Below are 22,748 nucleotides of genomic sequence, written 5' to 3'. Positions count from 1 at the left end.
AAAATGTTCTTCCATTTCTCACTGGAATAATGATTGGCAAAGAATTTGTAGCCACCTGTGGAATAAAATGGCTCTGAACCCCTCGGACGGGTGGTGGAACGAAAGCTCTCAGGACCCCGTCATCAAACTCATAGACGGGAACCTGTGGTTCTCTAACAACCGGACGTCTCTGTGCTTGCCGATACCTCGGTTGCTGGTTCGGTTGACGATTTCTGTTAGGTACCCGACCATCTTGAGGGAATTGTTGTTGATGCCTCTCGTAGTACCGATCCCCATTGTAATCCTCATATTCTTCTTCATCTTCCGGCTCAGGATCCCACTCTTCCATCCCATCCTTATTTTCAGCCCTTTCATCACCCAAATCGAATCCGATATCATCTTCCGCAAATTGAAACGGCCCTTGACGGTTCCTTGGTGTCGAATGAATTGATTGATTATCGTCAAGGTTTTGCGGTCTTTGATTCCAGTTGCCACCCCCACGGTTCACTTGATGTCTGTTACGGTTCACATTCGGATTCTGGTTGAATATGGGCTCGTTTTGTGGGATTGGTTGATCTTGGTTCAATGGTTGGTTTTGAGGTTCGGGTGGGTGTACTAATGGTTCTTGGTTGTTTTGTGTACTCATGTTCTCCTCTTTCGGTTTTCTGTTGAGAGTTGTTTTCTAAGGTGCTCGATTCCTCTTTGCTGTCTTTTCAATCTCAGGATCAAACTGAAGTGGTTCCTTCTCACGGGAATATCTTGTTTGCATTAACCTGGAGAACTCTCTGCACACACTAAAACACCAAACCTCGCGTAAAATCAAACAAAGAAGAAGAAATAAAAACTGAAATTAAAATTAAACTTAACTAGACTAACTAACTAAACTAGCACTTTGCGCGTTGATTCCCCGGCAACAGCGCCATTTTGATCGAAAGGTCAATCAAAAACATTTATAAATTACCTTTACTAGCTAGGGCAAGTAATGTGTCGAATCCACAGGGAATTAGTGGAAAGTGCTAATCAAGTTTAATGGTTTTTAATTTATTATACTAGGGTGGACAAACGATGTCAAGCAGTTTGAATATTGATTTGTTTGTAAAATAGTTAGAGAAAACAGTGACACACTTCAGGTTCAGGTAATGCAATAAACTGATAGATGATAATTTATACCAATTGGGAAATCACATAGACATGATTCGTTTATTAGAATAGATAAATGATTACTAGACACAATAATTTGGTTATGATGATTCACAGAACTTAATCCGAAGAAATTGACACAATTGAACACGGTCTATCTAATTACCAGTTCATTAATATAAAACTAAGAATCTATCAATGATTAATGGCAAACGGTTCAATGACGATAAGAACTTAATCCTAAATGTTGATGAACACAAACCAAATAATTGATGATAAATGGAAGTCAGAAAAACAACTGTTAATCAGGTCCAATAAACAAGTAAGATTCAATCAACCAAAAGATTAATCAAAACTAAATCCCAATACATGTAATATTCATAAAAATAATCAGTTAATATGCAAACCCTACACCTAAAGTGGTCACGAGTGGTTTAGCCTTGCCTCTTCATCATGATTAGCTTGCTTATGGATTTGAAAGATGAAACCATGGATGATTATGATGATTGAGAGGTGTTAGAATGGTGAAGAATGGCCCCAAAATCGCCCAAATATGTTAGGGTATGAAGCATAGGCGGCATAGGGTTGAACCGGGCTTAAATATGGAAGAAAAAACCTAAAAATCGCGTTTTTCCGCCCAGGCGGCCGTAAGCTACGGTCACACCACTGTAGGCTACGGTGGAGACCGTAACCTATGGTCTTCATCTTCTGCCTTACGGTGGCAGTCCCACCGTAAGCTATGGTGGGTCACCGTAGGCTACGGTGGCAGCCCCACCGTAGGCTATGGTGGGTCACCGCAGGCTATGGTGGGCCTGTCACCCACCATGGTGTTTCGCCTGTAACTTCTTCGTTTGAACTCCGATTTATGCCCCGTTTTCGGCCACGTCTTTGTTTTCAAATTCTCTATCATTTCATGCAATAAACCTTCATTTCCATTTCATCTCCTATGCTCCAATTTAACTCCTTTAAGCTCCTCACACCTGTAATCATAAACTCAAACAAAGTAATCGTGTTTCCGGCATAAAAACTCGTAAAACATGTGATATGACTCATTTAATACACGATATTTCACCCACACATCAGAGTCGCCGCGAATTCAATTGGTTTCAATTACGTTCATTATGGTGCATAAACTAAAAACAAAAAAACCATAATGTTGACGTGGCTCAATATTGGACTGCCACTTGACCCAATGAAATTTCTTGCGACACCAAACTTCTATTTTATACATATTAGATCAGATAATAGACAATGTTATCATGCCAACCAGACGTGAGTTGTGTTTGGTTGTCCCAAAAAGGGCCTAACCGTCTGTATAATGCAAGAGTATGAGAGAACCCAATCTCATTGGTGGGGTCTCGGATCGCATAAACTTTGAGCCCATTCAAAAGTTTGTAGATATAACCCTAGCCCTATTTATTTAATTGTAAAACCCTGAAGTTGTAATCAAGAAATCTCTCTACGTACTCTAGCTGCATGCTAAGATTAACTGCGATTTATCGACTGGACATGTAAATCTTGTATGTTTTTTCTCATCTTGGGAGTTTTATATTTGTGAAGATATTGCTTATATGCGTTTAAGCAATCGAACATCCATATCTGATGAGACTTTAGCACCATATTTCATAACAACTGATATCGGAATATATAGTTACTTTCACTTGCCACGGTTCAGTTTTGGAAAGATAGAAAATGATTCAGTTGCAATGAGTGTATGATTGAATTCTGGATGTTTAAACATTTTGTATAAACACATATTAAGATGATTCATAAGTTACTACTAAACCTATTCTTTTAATTTTTTAATTTGAAAAATCTCTATTGATAGCCATTCAAATAATAGAGTAGAGTTCTTATAATAATAATAGAAGTAAGTACAGTCATAGTTAATGTCTTTTTCAGGAAAATAGTAAGATTTCATTCTTTTTTTTTATTTATTTTTTTTGAATGGCAGCAAAAAATATGTTAATATTACATTTCTTTTTAGTTTGAATCAACTTTAAATACACGAGACATGATACGGTTGTTCAACGCCTCAAACTTTAATGTCACCTTCTTTTTCGGCTATTGAATAACTCATTTGATTAAATATGGTTTAACAACCACTTTCTCCTTTTACTCGCAACTTTGACATGTAACAAGTAGGATATTACTCATGATAACCTAGTGGTATGTTGTTTGCTCTTTTACAGGTAAGGTGGTGGATTCAGATATTTAAAAGTGCAAGGTTAGAGAGAAAATTTGTTGTTAAAAACAACTAGCAGAATATGCATGTGCGTTGTAGCTGCCGGTGTTTTAATATAGAAACGCATATGTTGTTCAGCTGGTGTTGCCGTGTTGGTTCATTTCGGTAGCACAATTTATATCAAAGTGCATATGAAAATAAACATATTAAACAGTATAAAACATAATACCTTAAAAGTAAAAGAGAAAAATGAAAGAATATATAGGATTCATATTAAATAAGAGAATTTAAAATAATCAGAACTAACCTTCAAGAAAATTAAACAAGAAACCTGTTTAATTATACTACCTACGTTTTTTCAATAGACATCCTTTAGCAAAAAAAATGGCAAAAAACATACTTCATGTTTCAAATCCTTTTCACGTTACGTCCTTTGACTCTAACCCAGTTAAAATTTTTCGTTAAATCTGATCCACATGAGGGCAGTGTGATAAATTCATACATTTATCTAATAATTAAAACTAAAAAATATATAAACACTCCTCTCTCTCTCTCACAAAATAATCCACCATCAACACCCACTTCATTTCCATTCGAGTAAAGCATCATTTTCGGTCTCGATATTTGATTTTTTATGCAAGTTTCGTCTAAAATGTTTGGTTTTTGCATCTGAAACCTTGAGGTTTCACAATGATTGTCAACTTCGTCCATTTAGCTAACTCTATTAACTTTTTACCGTTAAATGAGGGATAAAATTGTCTTTTTAATTTTTTTTTATTATTTTGATTATTTAACCCTTTAAATATAGAATAATAAAAAGGGCTGGCCCCACTCCATCTTCAACATATCTTCTTCAACACTTTGAAGCAGTCTCTGTAGTCTGAACCACCACCCAAACCTGTGGCCACCATTAGTGAAACTCCGGCCACCACCGTTGTCATCTGATCAAAAAACTCAACAAAATAGTCGACACAAAACCAGGGTTACCGAGATCGATGTCAGAATCTAGGGTTTTTAAAGATCTAGGTCACTCGAAATTGCCTCGGAGAATGTGAAGTCGGGATGTTCTAATCGAAACAACTACCGGTGAGATCTGGAGCCGTTTCACCTAATCGAACCGTTTCAGAGCATTCAAATCAATTAACCTCTTTATCAGATCTAGAGTGTCTTCCAGTAGCAACCACATACAACTATGACTACGGTGGCAACCATGGACGATGATGAAGAAGGTGATCGCAACCGGCGGTGGCGACCACGGAGATGAAGATGTGGTCTGACAGTGAAGGTGGCGGGTTAGAAATGATTGGGTGGAGCTAGACGTCTGTGGAAGGTATGAAGATATTATACTGGTTAATTGGGATGAAGATCAATCTTTTTAATTTTGTTTTGGTTTTGGCAATAATAATGTTAACAATAATAGTTATAATATCTTTTTTTTTTATATTTTTGAATGGAAAATAATATTTTATAACAATACTGGGGTTTAAATGTGAATAAACTAACCATAAACTGAAAAGACCAAAATATCCTTGACTTAACGTTAAAAAACTAACTGAGTTAGTGATTTGGACGAAGTTGGCAATAATTATGATACCTCAAGGTCTTATATGCAAAAAACAAACATTTTGGACGAAACTCGCATAAGTGACCAAACTTGCAGGACGAAAATGGCACTTTACTCTTTTCATTCAAAACCAAAACAACCAACACCAACTAAACAACCAACACTGGCCACCTGTTGCCGAACGGCACTACCACGCACCACCTATAGCCGCCGCCACCACCTAGAACACCAAATACCAACAACCCTACATGAAACAACACCATCGATATCTAACACCACTGCCTCACCATTGCCTCCAAATCATTTGATTTTGCTTCTACAACATTTCTTGGCGAAAATATTAAAACACCCCTAAACCAAATTATAAACCCTAAAAACCATTCAAATCGAAAATTCGTGTTCGTTACCAACAAATTGCGAGCAAACCATTAAGGCTTCTGTTCGGAATTCAAAGACGAGTTGATGGTGTAATTAGCTTACTTCAGTTTGATCAATTGGTGACTGATATTGTCGCCGGAAAATGATTTTGCACAATTTTCCTAACAAATCACCCGTCTTTCTTGACAAATTTTTTAAATTTGGTTAGGGTAAACGAAGTGTGACGGGTATTTATAGGCTAATAAAAGCGACTACGGCGGCGGATCCATGAACGACGGTGAAGGTTTTGCACGGTGATGTGATAGTTGCAAACATGGTGGTGATTTCAAGTATTAGTGGTTGCGAAAATCATGGTGGTGTAGAGAGAGGGAGAGAGAAAAAGAAGAGAGGGGCTTTAGGACCCCACATTGGAAAAACAGGTTGTGGTGGTGATGATGAAGATGATAGGAGAGGGAATGATGTGTGTGTGTGTGTGAGAGAGAGGGGGGGGGGGGGTTGGGGCTATTTGTATATATTTTTATTTTATTGAAAAATAAAAGTATTTTTTTATTAAAGAACGGCATATTCTAGATGATTCGTGAGTTCTTTTAACTCCAAGGCTGGTGGTTCTTCTATGGAAGGTTTTGCTTTTTCATTGCATTCGATGATTTTAGAAGTTACTTCTAGCGCTTCTTGGCTGGTGTTGTCAGTAGTGTGATTTTCTTGTTCTGGAATGGGTTCAGGAATAAGTTCGGCTATGATTTGTGTTTCGTGATGTCAGACTCTCTTATATAACAACTCACGATGGAATCAATAATATCAATACAATAAAATGTGTCATCATGATGTTGAGGATGTTGCATAGATTTACCTATATCAAAAGTGACAGCCTCATCATTAACCTTAAGTGTAAGTTTGTCCGTGCAAACATCAATGGGGGCCAAAAAGGGTCTACCTAAAATCAGAGGTACACTTTTGTTCTCATTCATATCAAGAATTACAAAATCTACTAGGAAAACAAATTTGTCAATTTTGACAAGCATGTTTTCAACAATGCCCGGGAATATTTAACGGATCGGTCAGCTAACTGAATGCTCAGCGGGTGAGCTTTGTTTCTCCTATCCCTAGTTTCGCAAAAACCGCATAAGACATTAAATTAATACTAGTTCCTAGGTCAGCCGGGGCATTACTAACAAACAAATTTCCTATGAGACAAGGGATAGTGAAGCTCTCTGGATTAGTCATTTTCTGTGGCAGTTTGTTTTGAAGAATAGCCGAGCACTCCTCATTCAAGGTGACGTGCGAAAGTTCTTTCAGTTTCCTCTTGTTTGTGATAACTTCTTTAAGAAATTTGGCATACTTCGACATCTAAGCAATAGCTTCAACGAAGGGATATTGATATGGAGTTGTTTAAATAGTTCTAGAAACTTCCCGTATTGCTCATCCAATCTTTCTTCTTCAGACGACTAGGGTATGGAATAGGCGGAACATAAGTTCTAAGTGGGTTAGTGACAAAGGATGTGACGTTAAAGAGATTCGAAACATAAAGTATGTTTTCTGCTATTTCTTTTCCTAAAGGACATCAATTGAAAAAACATTCAAACATAAAGGACGTCTTTTGTTATTCTGTCTATTAATCTAAACTGCTTTAGGGTCGAGGGTGGTTTGGGTTTCACATTCTTTGTTGATTGATTTTGTTTAATATGTGCACATGTTAAACTATACTTGTTCGCAGGGGCAGATCTAGGTAATTAGCTACGGGTTCACGGGAACCCACTGAGTTTCGGATTTTATATAAAACGCTTATATAAAATATGAGAGTAAACCCACATATAAATTATGAGTGAACCCATAAGCAAAGTTGAACCATGGTCTAATGGTAAGCACCTTGCCTTGTCACTGTGAGAACCCAGGTTTAATTCCCACTTCTAGCAGTTTCTTTTACTTTTTTATGACTGGTTGCTTAATCATTGGTGTTTATATCTTGCTATCTTATGCTTGGTCCAAGTTCAAAAGCTATGACATTCATTTGATTACCTAAAATATGTTTGCTTTGCACAAAGTTATGTAACTCTGTCGACTAAAATCAACACAATTTGAATAATTGCTATATGTAGCAACTGGTACTTATATGAACGCAATTATATGAATCGTCTGACTGCTATGCATTATAAGGTAAAAAAGTGAGATATGCTAGCCTTTCTATAAGAAGTTTTGGGCCATTATTTTGAGAAAACAAAGACGGTCTTAGTAAAATCTCAATCTTGATACATTGAATGACCCAAACCGTCTAACCAACTCGAACCATCAAAGCGATCCGAACAATCGGAACGACCCAAACCGTAAGACCGAGCCGGACAGTGAACCAATTGAAAAAAATTCCTGGATCCGCCACTGTTTGTTCGTTGGTATTCCTTTGATGATTATAGAAGAATATCCAAAACTATAAAACATAGAATTCACCAGGGATACCATAACCTAACCGGACAAAAAGAAGCTTTAATAGAGGGTACCAAGTAATAAGTCCAAATTTTATAGTGGTAGTCTGGTAGATGGGAACTGATTTATGATGATCTTCTCTCAGTAATCTGCTGCTAATCCCAAAGAAAATATATTGATAAGATTCTCCTTAGGCGTCTAAGGATGGAAATGGCTTTATGATGGATAGTGCATAGGTAACTCGTTACTAGTTTTAAAGATAAGATTTTGATTGATATTATGTCTCGACCTTCTTTTGGTAGTCTGTTGCTATATCATGTTTAAGGGCTACCCTGGTTTGGTAAGACCTATGATTCGAAAATATTGTTTGATTACGAAAATGTTTCGCAAATTAATAAGATGTTATAACCCATTTAAGGAATATCTGAATTTTGTAAGACCCATACCCGCGAATTCAGGTCGAATGCTTAAGAATTCTCAAATCACAAATTAAACAATCTGATGGCTTGAGAGAGAGTATGGAACAACTAAAAAGACACATAGGATTTTTTGGTAGCCATTTAGATAGATAGATTGTTGTAAGGGAGAGGAAGTAACGTTGGTTTCATGAAGAAGTACCAAACAAATCTTTCCGAGGGCCGTAAATAACTAAAAAGGAACTGCCTATTGGGCTTCCATCATGTCATATTCAGTAGTTTTAATGGGCTTGTAATAAAACATAGAAAGAAAATTTTTTCCGTTTGCTTTTTAATGGGCATCGAAAGATTCTCAACCATGAAGGTTTGATTTTTGAAGTTTTAAAAGTGAATGGTTTTTTCACAAGAAAAACCATAGAAATTTGCGTACTTAATAATGCATGATTGGATCAACTTGTGACAAAAAGATAAAGAATCACACACAAAACAAAAATATATTCATTTTGTATTATTAAACAGATAAGACAACAGTCCAACACAAAAAGCCCATGATTGGTTTGAAACTCACAACAAATTATAAAACATATTAACAATGCACAAATAATCAAGTGATAATTTAAATTTAGGGAGTGTAAGCCAAAATCACCCCACCTATCAACTCTACCATAAAATCATCCACAAGTTGTTCAACCAGTTTCCCTTCTATTTCATGTTTTACATCCTCATTTTCCAGTTTCAAATCCTCCATCCAAACCTCACTTACAATTTCTTTCCTCACCACCCTCTCAACCACCACGGCACCGCCACCATCACCATCTCCATCACAATCACACATTTCTTCCCCATTTACCCATTCTTTCATTTGGCCCCACATGTGTTCACGCGTCCCACTTGTTAAAACCTCATTCACACAGTCAAACACAAGCCTTTGAAATGATCTTTGGTGTCTTTGTTTGGATTGGTGAACCGGTTCCTTATCCGTAAGGCTCATGTACTTGTCTCTCAAAGACGGGTCCAGTGGGCTCTCGGGTGAATGCCACCTGGCGGTAACTGAATCCGACTGGACTGCATTGTTATTTCCAGCTGCTGATAGCAGTGCTTGAACATATAAGAAACACTCTTGTTCTTCTTCCTCATGGCTCAACGATTTTGTGGAGGTTTTGCCTAGAACGGGAGTGACGGGCCCTGCAGCATAGTGATCCAATGCTAGTGTTTGGGAAATGGATCCGATTGGCGGTGATTTATCGATCAGATTGTATTTATTAGGATCTATCCCTGTTAAAACAGCATAAATGTAAGGAGTTTGAAAATAAATTGTATCTGTAAATTAAGATTAACTACCAAATTTATTCAGTTTAGCAGTGGAAGAACAGCTTAATGTATGATCTTCATCTTTAAGTTGTGATTCCAAAACCGAAATTGGGCTCGGTCCAGAACCCTGCAAAATATAACCAATTATACACTAGTTAAAAATATCAGTTTAACTGTGCGTTCCTTTCACATAATGGAATGGAATTGGAATTGGAATTGGAATTGGCATAGGACTTGGAATTGGAAGGAATTGGATTTGGAATCTAAACATTCCAATAGGAATTGGAATTTGAAGGAATTGAAATCCAATTCCATTCTTGATGTGTTTGTTTGACAAATGAATTGGAATTGAGGGTTTTTTTTTGTTTTACGAGGATAACGGCGGAAACATTTTAGTTTTTTTTTGTTTTTTTGTTTTTTATTTATATTTTGCGTTATGATTTTTTTTTATGATTCTTTTAGGGGTTTGATCAAAAACCCCTCAAAAAAATATTCAAAAATAATTATAAAAAATTCATAACTCAAAATATAAATCGAAAACAAAAAAAGTAAAAAAAAAATGTTTTATTCGTCTCGTTAAAAAAAAAAAAACTTGAGAAAAGATTCCATCGAATTCACTTGAAATCCTCCACATTTTGGAAGGATTTAGAATCCCCCTAATTAAAGGAATTTGAAGGAATTGAATTCCAATTACATTCCAATTCCTTGATAACCGAACACTCCAAAATGGAATTAAAATTCCAATTCCAACAAAGTGAACACGTCATGCCATGGGATTTTAATTCCAACTCCTTTGAAATCCCACAAATTCTGTAAAATGAGCGCGCCCTAAAGTAAAGCACACACCATACCTCAGTCAACTGTTGACCAATATCTTTAACAACTATGCCATTAATGCACTCATTACCAATGTTGCCTGAAGATTGATGAACTTCATCATCAGGCATCTGGGATTTTTGCTTGTTGGATTTTCGATTCCTGGAAAAGAATAATCTTGAAACATTCCCTTAGAACAAAGATGACCTTTGACTTTTTTCCATGGTCAAATCTTTAGTATCATCATCCTTTTTGCCTTTCAAGAACTCGGTAGAAGATACCGGAAGAGATTTTGACCTCACAAGATTTTGAGAACTACCATCAGCACCAACATCAATATCATGGCCTTTATTTTTATTTAAATCGCTAGTATTTTTACAATCAGAAAGAGCAAGCATTTCTCCCAATGTACTTGAGTTTCTTCTTACATGTCTTTGTTCTTGACCACTCCTGTTTAATGACATCATCGCCCATCTTTCAGAAAGGCGTTTTTTCGCCTCTCTGCAAACAGATGAGTCTAGAGAACAAGACGCACGACTGAACAAGGAAGAAGAATATGGACTGCCAAAACGGTCGATATAATCGTGATGATAATCCCACGAGTTTCGTGCAGTCGGTGTCATCACCTCTGAATCACTCAGATTCTCTGCTGCATAATAAACTTCAGATTTACCAAACGAACTCTCGTCACCATTATAACCATTAGATAAAACAGAAGAAAGAAGAGTTTCATCTCTTCTATGGCTACTTGAACTCTCTTCTGGCTCATTATCTTCAAAATCTGCATAAAATCCATCGTCGTTTAATGTTTTTGATGATGGAGAAGAAGAAACCGCTCTCGTTTCATTAAGGATTCCACATTTCGGTTTCAGTACCACAATATGCGTTGGCTGATAATGGTTTTCACTAAATTTATCCTGAGGTAACTTACGATTGTCTACAAACTTAGAAGGTTTAAGAATTGTGATGCGTTTTGAGTCCGGGCGAGGGGGTATAGACGGTAACTTGTGATGCTGAGAGAATAAAGAATTAGGTTCTTGAAGATACTTGAGGAATAAATCTTTATTAGAATTCAAAACTTCTAAAGCATCTTGAAACTGTTTGGATTGGCAAAGCTTCTCATCGACAGATAACCGTTTTGCTTCCATGAATTTCTCACGAATGAGAGACATATTTTTCTCATTCTTGCTTTCTTTACATTTACCATTATGGCCTTTTTGTATAAAATCCAGTGATCCAGACTGGCTTCTTGATCTTGAGCGATTGGTTCTGCATGAAGGAGAACTAAGTGGAGCGTGATGTGGAAGATCATCAAGGCCCATTAACTTAGCAACCAAACTAGGTGGACCTTTCTTGGACACCTCTTCTTTTGACATTTCCTGCGCCATAAGCATCTTTATAGGCGTCCCATTCGGTTTCCTATATGATGGAGATTTTCCCAACTCAGACACCGTCTGCATATGTTCATCAACTACATAAGACCTCAACACATTCGATCGATTACCAGACACTAGAGAACCTATTTCATGTAATGCAAATTAATGAATAATTACACATATAAAAAGTCAAACATATAGTCAACGAACGTATTAAGTCTCCAATGTTTATAAGTAAAATATAACCTTCATGGTGTGGCTTTTCTGTGAGCAATCTATTCCCTCCTACATGTGTATTCAAATCAAAAAGGTTCGCCATTCTTCCCAAGCATCCTGGAACAGGTCTTTCTAAATTCCTATTCATATTCATTTTAACACCTGCTAATGCAAATAATCAAAGGTTGTGAGTTTTGATTGACTGTCAAGTATCCAGCGGGTCAGGCCAGGTTCACTTGGGCTAAATTATATGGAGTCAAAGTCAAGAACTCTTGGGAAGTCAAAGTCAAAGGTGAGTTGAGTGGAAGAGCTAAGCTACTAGAGCAGTTATTTATCTTTGCTTACATTATAACATTAATTATACCATAGATGTTTAAGGTTTGACGCGGCGTTCATGTTTTTTATTTTCCGGTATTTCTTTGTAATCAAAGTTTAGCCCTTCTCGAATTAGGCCAACCAGTGACGGAACCAATCAGAAATGAAACTGAAAAAATCGAACCGAACTATTGACCGAAAAAATCGATCAAGAGGATAACTAAAAACTGAAACCGATCAGAAATGAAACTGAAAAAACCGAAAATCCGACCGAAACGAAACAAAAAACCGAAAACAAATCCAAATCGACCAAAAAGAAACAAAAAAAAAACGAAACCCAACCCGTCCCTTGCGAAAACTCGTGTCGGCTCGAAACCTGATCCGAGCCAAAACCTGAATCGAAATCATTCCAATCCAAAACCCATTTTGTGCCAAAACCTATCTCATGTGGAAATATGTGCCACTCCAAAACCCGTTTCAACCCAAACTTGCCACATTTCCTTAGTAAGCTAACCCACATCGACCCATTTCTTTAAATTTGTTGACCAATTTTGACCCGGAAATAAGGTAGAATTTCAAGTAACCCATTTTGACCTTGACCCAAACCAACCCATAATTTTCAAATCAACCCAAACGCCGACCCATTTGAAATGCTTTGGTCAAGATTACGACCTCTACCCACAACTTATGTATTTAGATAAGATACCGGATACCCTTGAACAAATATTATGATACCCCTAGTCCCTAGGCCCATTTTTTTCTTTTTTTCTTTTGTTTTTTTTTTTTTTAGACACGGGTGCCTCTTAATTTTTCTTCTAGATCTGACACTGCGCGACTATCTTTCCTATTTTCAGTATCTATCATTAACTCAAGTAAGAACCTTTTATTTGAGCTTCACAGCAGCATTGCTACTGCTAACAATCATGTAATAAGTAATAAGCACTAAGATTGAAGCTAATTAAACCGCAAGTATGAAGAGTAAGTAAACATATTGTGAGATCAGTACCTAAAGTGGTTGAATTCTTGCCGGAATCTGTCATTCCGGTAGCAAAATGTAGCCGGAGATCCGGTGGTTTATACTTCCAGTAGGCTCCAATTTCATTTTCTTATTACAACCACAGCATACACATGAAACGAATAAAACCAGATAACGGTAACCAACGGATGTTGAGATGCTATCTATCTTTATTGCTTTTCGGTCTTTGTAGTTTGGTTTAGTTTCATAAATGCCCTGTAACTTTTGAAGTACACATTTAAATCCGGGTAATATGATTTTTTTTTTGAGGGATGATAATGAGGTGGGTATTGATAAATGATAATTCGGGCATATGGTTTAGTTAAACATGTATATGGTTTCGAGTAATCGAGTCATGTATCATCTAATACCATACTTGCATATTAACCCCTTAATTTCTTTTAACAATCTAGTGCCTGAATACAGGTCTCGAACGTTTCAGGTATTCGCATTAATAATTATAATTACAATTTAGTTATTATTGTGGGATTTTGATAAAACCGTTAGAAAAACTAGTTATTATTATTATTTTTGACGGACAACAAACATATAACAGGTACCTCCCTAACTAGGGGATGAAGAAGGACCCGGAAAGATTACAAGGTTAAAAATGAATGGTCAGATTATGTTAAATATACCAATCATTCCAATCTAACACCCATAACTTGGATCTATTTTTCTTTTATCCAAAATTCCAAATGAAAGTGGCCGCCTTGATATCTTTAACACCACCATCCGATTTCTTTAAAAACCTTTTGATTTCTTGATTTCCAAATGAACAGCAACGATACAAAGCCACCAAGGAGATTGAGTGTAGCATTTTCGCATAGCCTTCATCTCTACAAATCGAATCCAATGCCATTAAAAACTCTCTAACCAGGGTTGACCAGCTTACATAAAGACATGATTTTTCTCTAAATTTTCCTTCGCAAAATTGCAAGAAAGCAAAAGGTTCACACAAAGTTAATAATATTAACATAGATTAAAAAAAATAAATTCTTGAAACATGAGTGAAAAAACAAAATATATTCTTTTCTAACACCCAACAATTCAATTACAAGAATAAAATAAATAGGTTGTAAGGAAAAGAAAAGCAAACAATATGTTTCATGAAATTCAAATGTTAAGAGGAGTCAGTGGGTTTAAGTCTCGCTAGGACCAATTTGTTCTAGGTTAAGCTAGTGGGTTTTGCCAATCGTGAGTTTCTTCTTGGATGGATGAGTCAAATCATCACGTTTTATACTTCGAATGAAATGATGATTCATTTGCTAGAGTCATCCTGAATGTACAATCCTTTGGTATTCCAAAATAAAGACATGCTTCATTAAATGCGTGGGTAAAATGTTCCCACAAAGCTTTGTTTTGATGTGAAATCCCAAAAAATCCATGCCTACATTTATTTTGATTGAAATTAAGGGGTTGCGTGTGCAAATTTGTAACTTCTTATCAAGTACAATAATTGGATCCCAAATTCCCAATAGTATAAAAGATGTGTAGCCGTTTAAAAATAAAAAAATAAAATAAAATGTTACATGCTCATGTAAGTTTATGGTTAACCAAACTTGAATAAAAAGTTATCATTATTATTAATGTTGCTGTAATCATTTTAGTAAGTTGATCATATTTACATGTTGATGTATGCATGACTCCACACCCCCAAAAAGTATCAAGCAAAAGTGAACAAAAAGTTTATTGTACTATTAAAAGTTAATAAAATCCGTTGTACTAAGTCAGTGACCATTCAGCATCTTTGTTTCTCATGTGACCATGCAACCAAGTAAAGTACCAACATTATGATATATCGTGTTATATATTTATAGCCTTATTATATCAGATAGATCAAATACAAATAAAAGCATGTATTAACCATGCGAGCCAAGTAATAACACGATGGCAAATTTGTAATAAATCGTTCTTTGGCGTGCTTCATTTAGCTAATCTAATCGATCAAATCAAATAAATTGAATCTTTTCGTTGATTAATTGAAGCTTGCAAATCATATTCGATTATTCAATTGAGCCATGTGAATTGGATTTCAGAATCAAGTTGTAGTTACAAAGTGATTTTTGAAGGAGATTGTTGCAAACCTAATCGATTAATTTGAACTATGGTAAATTATTATCACTCTACTTCACTTTTTTTTAGTGTAATTACTTTAGTTTAAAAGCGTAGAGTAATAATAATTACTTTAGTTATTTGTATGTTTAGTATGTGTTAATTTTAGTTGTACCGAATCTCAGCCATAATTATTTGATCATATGCAGGATTTATAATCAAGTTTGATTTCAATGTCCTTATTTAGGGATGAACAAATTGTAGCAGCTACTGGTACTGAACCGGGGACTTTTGATACCAATTCAGTACCAACCTTTTGAGGTTTCAGGATCGGTGCGGTACCGGTATTTTAATGTTATTTTTTGCCTTTGGTACCATTACCATACCGTACGGATCATTTTCGGTTACCGATACCAGTACTCATTTATAGTGATTTTGATATCGGTAGTTTCGGTACTAAGGTGACCCCTGTCCTTATTCATTTCTAAACAGTTAGTAAATATATATATATTTTTTTCTATTTTCTTTTATATTTTATGGTGATCGCTAGGACGGGATAATTAGGGTGGGGTTATGTCACAGCCTAAATTAGGGCCTAGGAGTGTGATCAATAGTGGTACCTATTTTGTAAATATCAGAGTTTAAGGTTGTAAAACGAAAGTCTTGATTTAAAATACTATTATATTCCAAAAGATCGGGAATTAAACACCCGATGATTAGTACAAAATTGTTCAACTTTTAGTCGTTTTACAACCTTCCTAATTAATAATTAGAGAGAACTTTTGAAATTTTTGCAGTACCATTTGCCATGCGGTTGACGTACACATTCTGTGTTGACCAACATAATTAAGTGAACATTATATAAAACTGACCTTGATGGAATGACCTCGAGCAAGTGATACAACGCAAGAGATCTCCATTGTCCTTACAAACTCTAAACACATCATTTGATGATGATATAGCTGAAGTCAAACAAACTAATTGACCTTAAAAGTAAAAAGTGAGCGGATAATATAGTCACATATTTTGAACTTGAAACACAGGACAAATTTGGAATACTGATTGATTACATGATTCAAAAACAAATAAACGGATTGATTTAAACAAACTAAATATTGGTTGATTAATTTATTTAAAAATATTGTAAATCAATTATATGTTTAAATTCATGGAAATCCTGATTATCTAAGTTAATATGATCCTCAGATTATATTTGTTTATTGGGGTAAAAGCAGATCCTATGAAACTGGTTTGAAAATGAACAAAACCATCAGTTTGTAACCAGTTTGAGAACTCCTCCGTTGAAACCAAACCAAACAGGATTCGATGTATCTAGTGTGTAATTTATTGGTAATCTCACATGGAATTCGAGATTGTTACCTGATTTGATGAATTGGAGATGATGAACTAAGTGCTACTGTTTAATCGGTGGCTTCATTGTTTCGCGGGGAGGTATTTCACGTAAAGTTCCTGTTGGAAAGGTGTTTTAGAGCATTAACAAATTGCCCTGAGCCTGAGCCTAAGACTGCAAAGATGATAAAGAAAATCTACTTAAAAGCCTTCCTCCTTTTGTGTAGATAAAGAAAAATTATTAAGACCAATTTATTGACAAAATATAATAAAGGTAATAAAGTCAGTAACGCTTCCAAATTATTGGATGAATATACAACTTGAATTTAGTAAGTAACAAAACCATGTAACTCATATCTAAAATAGTTCTTTATTTAAATTTAAAATAAATACTAACTTATTTTGAAATATTAACCACGTGGCAACACTCTATTGGTTTCCCTAATTTAACCAACCCTATTCACTAAGAAAAAGATACCCCAATGTCATAAAAAACATTTGAAACTCAATTATCAAGTTTTTCATCATATATCTTCATAAAATCTTATTTTTGAGCTTGGAGAATGACAAGTTGCAGTATGGCATTAGCTGCTTCAAGCTTTGTGGTGACACCAAATATCACGTCTAACACAACCACAGTCAAGCCCAATAATGTTATGTAACCTTTTCAAAACGCTAGAGGTTCAAGACTAGTTGTAAAGGCGGCTGAAGACGTGGCGCCACCTGCTGAACCAGCCAAAGAAGAGAAACCTAAGCCGCCACCAATCGGACCTAAGAGAGGAGCCAAGGTACGTACATATATACATGTTTAGATAAAAAATAGAAAATAAATACGAAAAAATTAGTTTGATGGTTTATTTATTTTATTTAGATAACATATGCATTTATATGCAAGAAGATGAAAATTTTTAAATGTGAACCACTATTAAACGATTTTGACTTTTTAATATTTTATTCTCACAATAATCTATCGTTTTGTAGTTTGCTTATACTTTTATGTATCTCTGTCTCTGGGAATCCAGATATATAGTATTTACACCCACATGATAATTAGTATATGATTGTACTTTGAGTCAATAGACAACATGCACCATACAACTAAGTGGTTGACAATATATAATGTTATCTTGTGGACACAGGTGAGAATTCTGCGAAAGGAGTCCTACTGGTTCAAAGGAGTGGGATCAGTTGTGACCGTAGATCAGGTAAAGTTTATGACTATATATATGTCCTGAAGTACGCACTTGATTTTCATATGAAATATATAATATGATATGCAGGACCCAAAGACTCGCTACCCGGTTGTTGTGAGGTTTAACAAAGTGAACTATGCAAATGTATCAACCAACAACTGTGCATTGGATGAGATCCAAGAAGTTTAGAATGCGTTCCTTGATCATGTTGTGATTGTAGAATATGTGCCTCACATTTCAATATTTCTCAACAATGAGTTTGTATTATATATTCTATATATGTTTCTTTGGCTCCTAAAATTTGTCAAATATATGGTTTTGCTGAATCTTGATTTATATAAACATCATCCTACTAGGGTTGGCAATCTTGATCCAAATCCTTTCAAATGTGTTAATTTGGGTTGTTTTAAAAATCATATGGGTTGGTTTGGGTCATAGATTTAATAAGATGGGTCAAAATGGGTCATTTAAAATTCCACCTTCTTATTTTCGTGTCAAAATGGGTCGACAAATTTAAAGAAATGGGTCGATGTGGGCTAGTGTCTTAATGAAAAATGGCAAGCTCGGGTTGAAACGGATTTTGGATTGGAACGAGTTCGGTTTAGGTTTCGAGCCGACACGAGTTTTCGCAGGGGACGGGTTGGGTTTCTGTTTCCTTTTTTTCTTTTTGGTCGGTTTCAGAGCACTGGACGGGTTGGGTTTCGGTTTCTTTTGCTTGTTTCTGGTCGGTTTCGGCCTTTTGTTTCGATGTGGTCTATTTTTTCAGTTTCATTTCTGTTTGGTTTCAGTTTTTTAGTTTCGTTGATTGATTTATTCGGTTTCAATCAATTCGGTTCAGTTTTGGTTTATGTTTCGTTTTCGTCGACTTTCGGTTTCAGTTCATTTCTCGGTTTTTTTTTTGTTTTGTTTTGTTTTTTGTTTCTTTTAAGTACGATGACAACGGAGGAAACGTTTTAGTTTTTTTACATTTTTCGTTTTTGAGGTATAATTTTTTAATTAATTTTTTTGAATTTTTTTTAGGGGTTTTTTTTGTTCTCCAAAAAAATTCGAAAAAATTAATAAAAAAAATCATAACTCAAAATATAAATCAAAAACGAAAAATGTAAAAAAACTAAAACGTTTCCGTCATTGCCCTCGTTCTTCAAAAAAAAAAAAACCTGATCCGAAACCCGTTTTGACCCATTCCGACCCGGACCCGTTCTGACCCTAACCCGTTCCGACCCGAACCAAAACAACCCTTTTTTTAGTTGACCCGTTCTGACCCTAACCCGTTTCTACCCTAACCCAACCCATTTGCCACCCCTAGATCCTACTATCTAAAACTGCAGCTTCCTAGAATCTACATTAGACAAACTCCATGGATTGAAACACCAAATAATTCTACATACACATACAAGTGAAACAAAAAATGGCCAATATAAAAATTACTCCACTCCTACTTATTGATCGGAAAATAGCAAGTTGTTCCATTCTAAACATGGTTTCAGCTAACTCGACCATCCCCACCGATGAACTATTATTCCATACTTCCAATCAGGCCGCCAAAAATAACATGCTCTGAAGATTAGTTAGCTACAACTACTTTTGACAAGTTTGATTTATCTTACATGGAATCTTTTTTTTTTCTTTCAAAACTGAATGGTAAAAGATATGAGATAATCGATTGATTTCCATTGCTCAACAAACTTGATACATATACATGGTAAAGACTAAGCTATACAAGGAAACTATATATTATAATCAATTACAATAAATACAATATATTTTGATCACTATAATGCCGTGTGCTTGATGTTCGGGTATTTTGTATATATATTAGTGTGTTAATTATGTAGTTTTGTTTAATATATTATTAGAACTTTGGTACTTCATACATGCTTTTGTATTTTAGGTCATTGATCGTTAAAGATGCTAAATTGGAGACTTGTACGAGCATGGAATGATATCTCGGGAATACCGGAGCATAAATTGAAGTCTTAGGAAGGTTAGAAGGATTCGGAAGGAGTTTGGATGAAAAATCTAAAGCCAATGCTAAAACTGAACAAGATGGGTTCACAAAAAGCGACCAGGAAGTAAAACGAGCATATCCTGGGCTAGAAAATGAGTTACGAGACCCATAATATATGAATTTTGGGTTTCTCAACGAGAGGAATCCAAAAATGAGGTTAACTACCATCGCGCTACGCGATGGTATGGTCATATGACCATCGCGCTACGCGACGAGCCTAAAAGACGGGAAAAAACGGGTTTGGCCTATATCTTCTATTTTACGAACCCTAATCAAGGAGAACGACTTACAGCCATTTTGGGACGAAAAGGGGCGATTCTGGGAGCCCCGGATCACCTCCGATCACCTCGGGATTCGTAGTTCATCATCCTGAATCAATAGCCGAAGACTAATCGAAGATCATGAGCGGCTGAATCCTCTTTAGTCATTCCCGGGATGTAAAGTTTGTAATTTTTCAGTATTTTCTTCATGTATTAGAACAACTAATTGTAATTGTCTTTTGTTAATCTATGAGTATTGATGTTTAGTATTGCTGTGCATTCAGTCGGTTTAGGTTTTTGTCGATCAGAACGATTAGTTTGCCGGTTGCTATAATAATTGCTCATAGGGTTGTGTTGACTAGTTAATTACAAGAAAGCATACAATTGCCCTTAGTTGAGTCACACTGGCAGGGACCGTTTGATAATCAATGCCGTGTGTTAGCGATTGTGGATGCCTACGGTTTAGCTTGTTAAACAATCTTTAGTTGACTTAGGATAATTAATCTGTTAGGTTGCATGAGAATACTGTTAATTGCTTACTTGGATTCCCGGGTGTGATTTGTTTTGTTTGATTGAATATTTGCTTAAGTTAGTCGTTTATTATTAAACCAATCCAATTGCTAGTGTGATCAGCACTTTTGACAAATCTTCATAGTTGTTTCTTTATAATTGTTTCGTAAATATAGTTAAATAAACGAACAAACGTATGACATTGACCACATGCTCCTCTGGATTCGATACCTGACTTACCCTGTCTATAGGTAAAATTAGGTTTTTGCATGATCGGTACGACACGGTCATCAGTGCTAAGACACCCCCTCAGACTTAGCGGCAAAAGGACGAACGCAAAGGCTGGATTTAAACTTTGAGAACAATGGTTGTGGTAGTCCTTTGGTAAAGATGTCGGCATATTGGTAATCCGCCGGGACATGTAGAACACGTATTGCACCAACACGAACCTTTTCGCGCACAAAGTGTATATCAATTTCACCATGTTTTGTATGTTGGTGTTAGACGGGGTTTTCGGAAAGGTACACGGCGGAAATGTTATCACAGTAGACGATGGTTGTGTGACAAGTGGGAACCGAAAGTTCAAGCAGTAAATTTCGTAACCAACTCGTTTCGGCAACGGTGTTTATGACTCCCCGGTATTCGGCCTTTGCAGTTGAGCGGGATATAGTTGCCTGATGTTTGGAGGACCATGAGACCAAGTTAGTACCCAAAAAGATACAATAACCGGAGGTCGATCTACGAGAATCGGGGCAGCCCCCCCCCCCCCAATCCGCATCAGAGTATGCAGTGAGCGAAGGGATTTGGAGGGATTAATATATAACCGTGAGATGTAGTGCCACGTATATAGCGAAGAACTCTCTTAAGAAACTGAAAGTGTGGTTCACGGGGGTCATGCATGAAGAGGCAAATTTATTGTAGCGCATATGAAATGTCCGGACGCGTGAAAGTAAGGTACTGCAGTGCGCCGAATTACGGTATAGTGTTCCATCGGTAACGGGAGGCCCAGAATTGGCACTTAGCTTGGACGAGGTAGCAGTCGGTGTGGCCACGGGTTTGCATGATGTCATGTTGGCACAAGCTAGAATATCTTTTGCATAAGACTCTTGGGATAAGAACATACCTCCATTCTGATGTTTAACCGAAATACCCAAGAAATGATGTAGTTTTCCCAAATCCGTCATCTCAAACTCAGTTGAGAGGGATTTTATGATGTTGTGAAGTAATGTGGGGTGTGATGCAGTTAATATTATGTCATCCACATAAAGAAGTAGGTATGCCATTTGATTTCCCCGTTTGTAAATAAACAAAGATGTATCCGTTACCGCGCTTTTGAAACCACATTTTAGAAGGAACGTGGCAAACCGTTGAAACCATGCACGAAGAGCCTGTTTTAAACCATAAAGTGATTTCTTTAATCTGCATACAAAATCTGGATGAGTTTGGTTTTCAACGCCCGGTGGTTGAAACATGTAAACCGTTTCTTTTAGGTCACCATGAAGGAAAACATTCTTGATGTCTAATTGATGGATGGGCCAAGAACGCGAGGTTTCCAAGCTAAGCACGGTGCGTATGGTGGTGGGTTTGACAACCGGACAGAATGTTTCATCACAATCGATTCCGACTTGTTGAGATTTTCCATTAACCACTAGTCGAGCTTTATATCGTTGCAGCAGACCCGTTTCATTAAACTTGTGTCGAAAAAGCCACATGCAACGTATGTGAGCATCTGGTGGACATGGCACTAGCTCCCATTTGTTATTAGTTAATGAAGCATTATATTCATCGGTCATGGCAGCGGCCCAATTCGGATCTGATAAGGCCGTAAGGTGAGAATTGGGGAGAGGTGAGATAGAGGTAGTGTGAAGGTTAAATTGAATTTATTGTTTAGTGATTCCGTCACGGAGACGGGTTGTGATAGGGTGGACATTGGATGGTGGTGGAGGAGTAGGTGTGTGACTAGGAATGGAGTCTGTTTGTATGTCAGGTGTGATTATTGGAGGGGAGGGTGATGTGGGAGTTGGGCTGTACGTGGTGGGAGATTGAGGATGGCCTATAGATGAGGTGGGTGGGTGTTATGGGAGGGGTGATATTTTGGGTGTCGTTAGGGGCTGGAATATGTTGGGAGTGGGCCGAGGGATTAGTGTGGTCTGAAGGTGGTTGGGACGTTGTTTGGGGGGGAGTTTGTGGACTTTGTGAGGTAGTAGTGGGCTGATGAAACATAATAGGAGAAGGAGGGTCCG

At 36.6% G+C, this 22,748-nt stretch overlaps 1 protein-coding gene and 1 pseudogene across 2 annotated transcripts; one reads left to right on the top strand and one right to left on the bottom strand.

Moving 5' to 3' along the window:
* Positions 1–10,123: 10,123 nt before the first annotated feature.
* On the bottom strand, positions 10,124–11,902 carry LOC143558195 (uncharacterized). Its single transcript, XM_077047081.1, has 4 exons — positions 11,830–11,902; positions 10,415–11,726; positions 10,243–10,369; positions 10,124–10,201 (listed from the first exon to the last, which is right to left on the bottom strand). Exons 1-4 carry the CDS (start codon positions 11,900–11,902, stop codon positions 10,124–10,126), a joined length of 1,590 nt encoding a protein of 529 aa, XP_076903196.1.
* Positions 11,903–17,088: 5,186 nt separating this feature from the next.
* LOC143558201 (photosystem I reaction center subunit IV A, chloroplastic-like) lies at positions 17,089–18,001 on the top strand (annotated as a pseudogene). The gene is made up of 3 exons (XR_013139694.1): positions 17,089–17,322; positions 17,674–17,739; positions 17,815–18,001. The product of XR_013139694.1 is annotated as a photosystem I reaction center subunit IV A, chloroplastic-like (transcript).
* The last annotated feature ends 4,747 nt before the right edge of the window (positions 18,002–22,748 follow it).

The sequence above is a fragment of the Bidens hawaiensis genome, unplaced genomic scaffold, assembly GCF_021521415.1.
Source record: "Bidens hawaiensis isolate Kalapana, Puna unplaced genomic scaffold, B.hawaiensis_p1.1 tig00019354_1, whole genome shotgun sequence".
NCBI lineage: Eukaryota > Viridiplantae > Streptophyta > Magnoliopsida > Asterales > Asteraceae > Bidens > Bidens hawaiensis.
This window is presented reverse-complemented; position numbering and strand designations above follow the sequence as displayed.

Coding starts and splice junctions, on each gene's coding strand:
- LOC143558195 (XM_077047081.1), bottom strand. CDS start 11,902: ATGGCGAACCTTTTTGATTTGAATACACATGTAGGAGGGAATAGATTG. Junction 11,727..11,829: donor AGAAAAGCCACACCATGAAG/GTTATATTTTAC, acceptor TACATGAAATAG/GTTCTCTAGTGTCTGGTAAT. Junction 10,370..10,414: donor ACCATGGAAAAAAGTCAAAG/GTCATCTTTGTT, acceptor ATTCTTTTCCAG/GAATCGAAAATCCAACAAGC.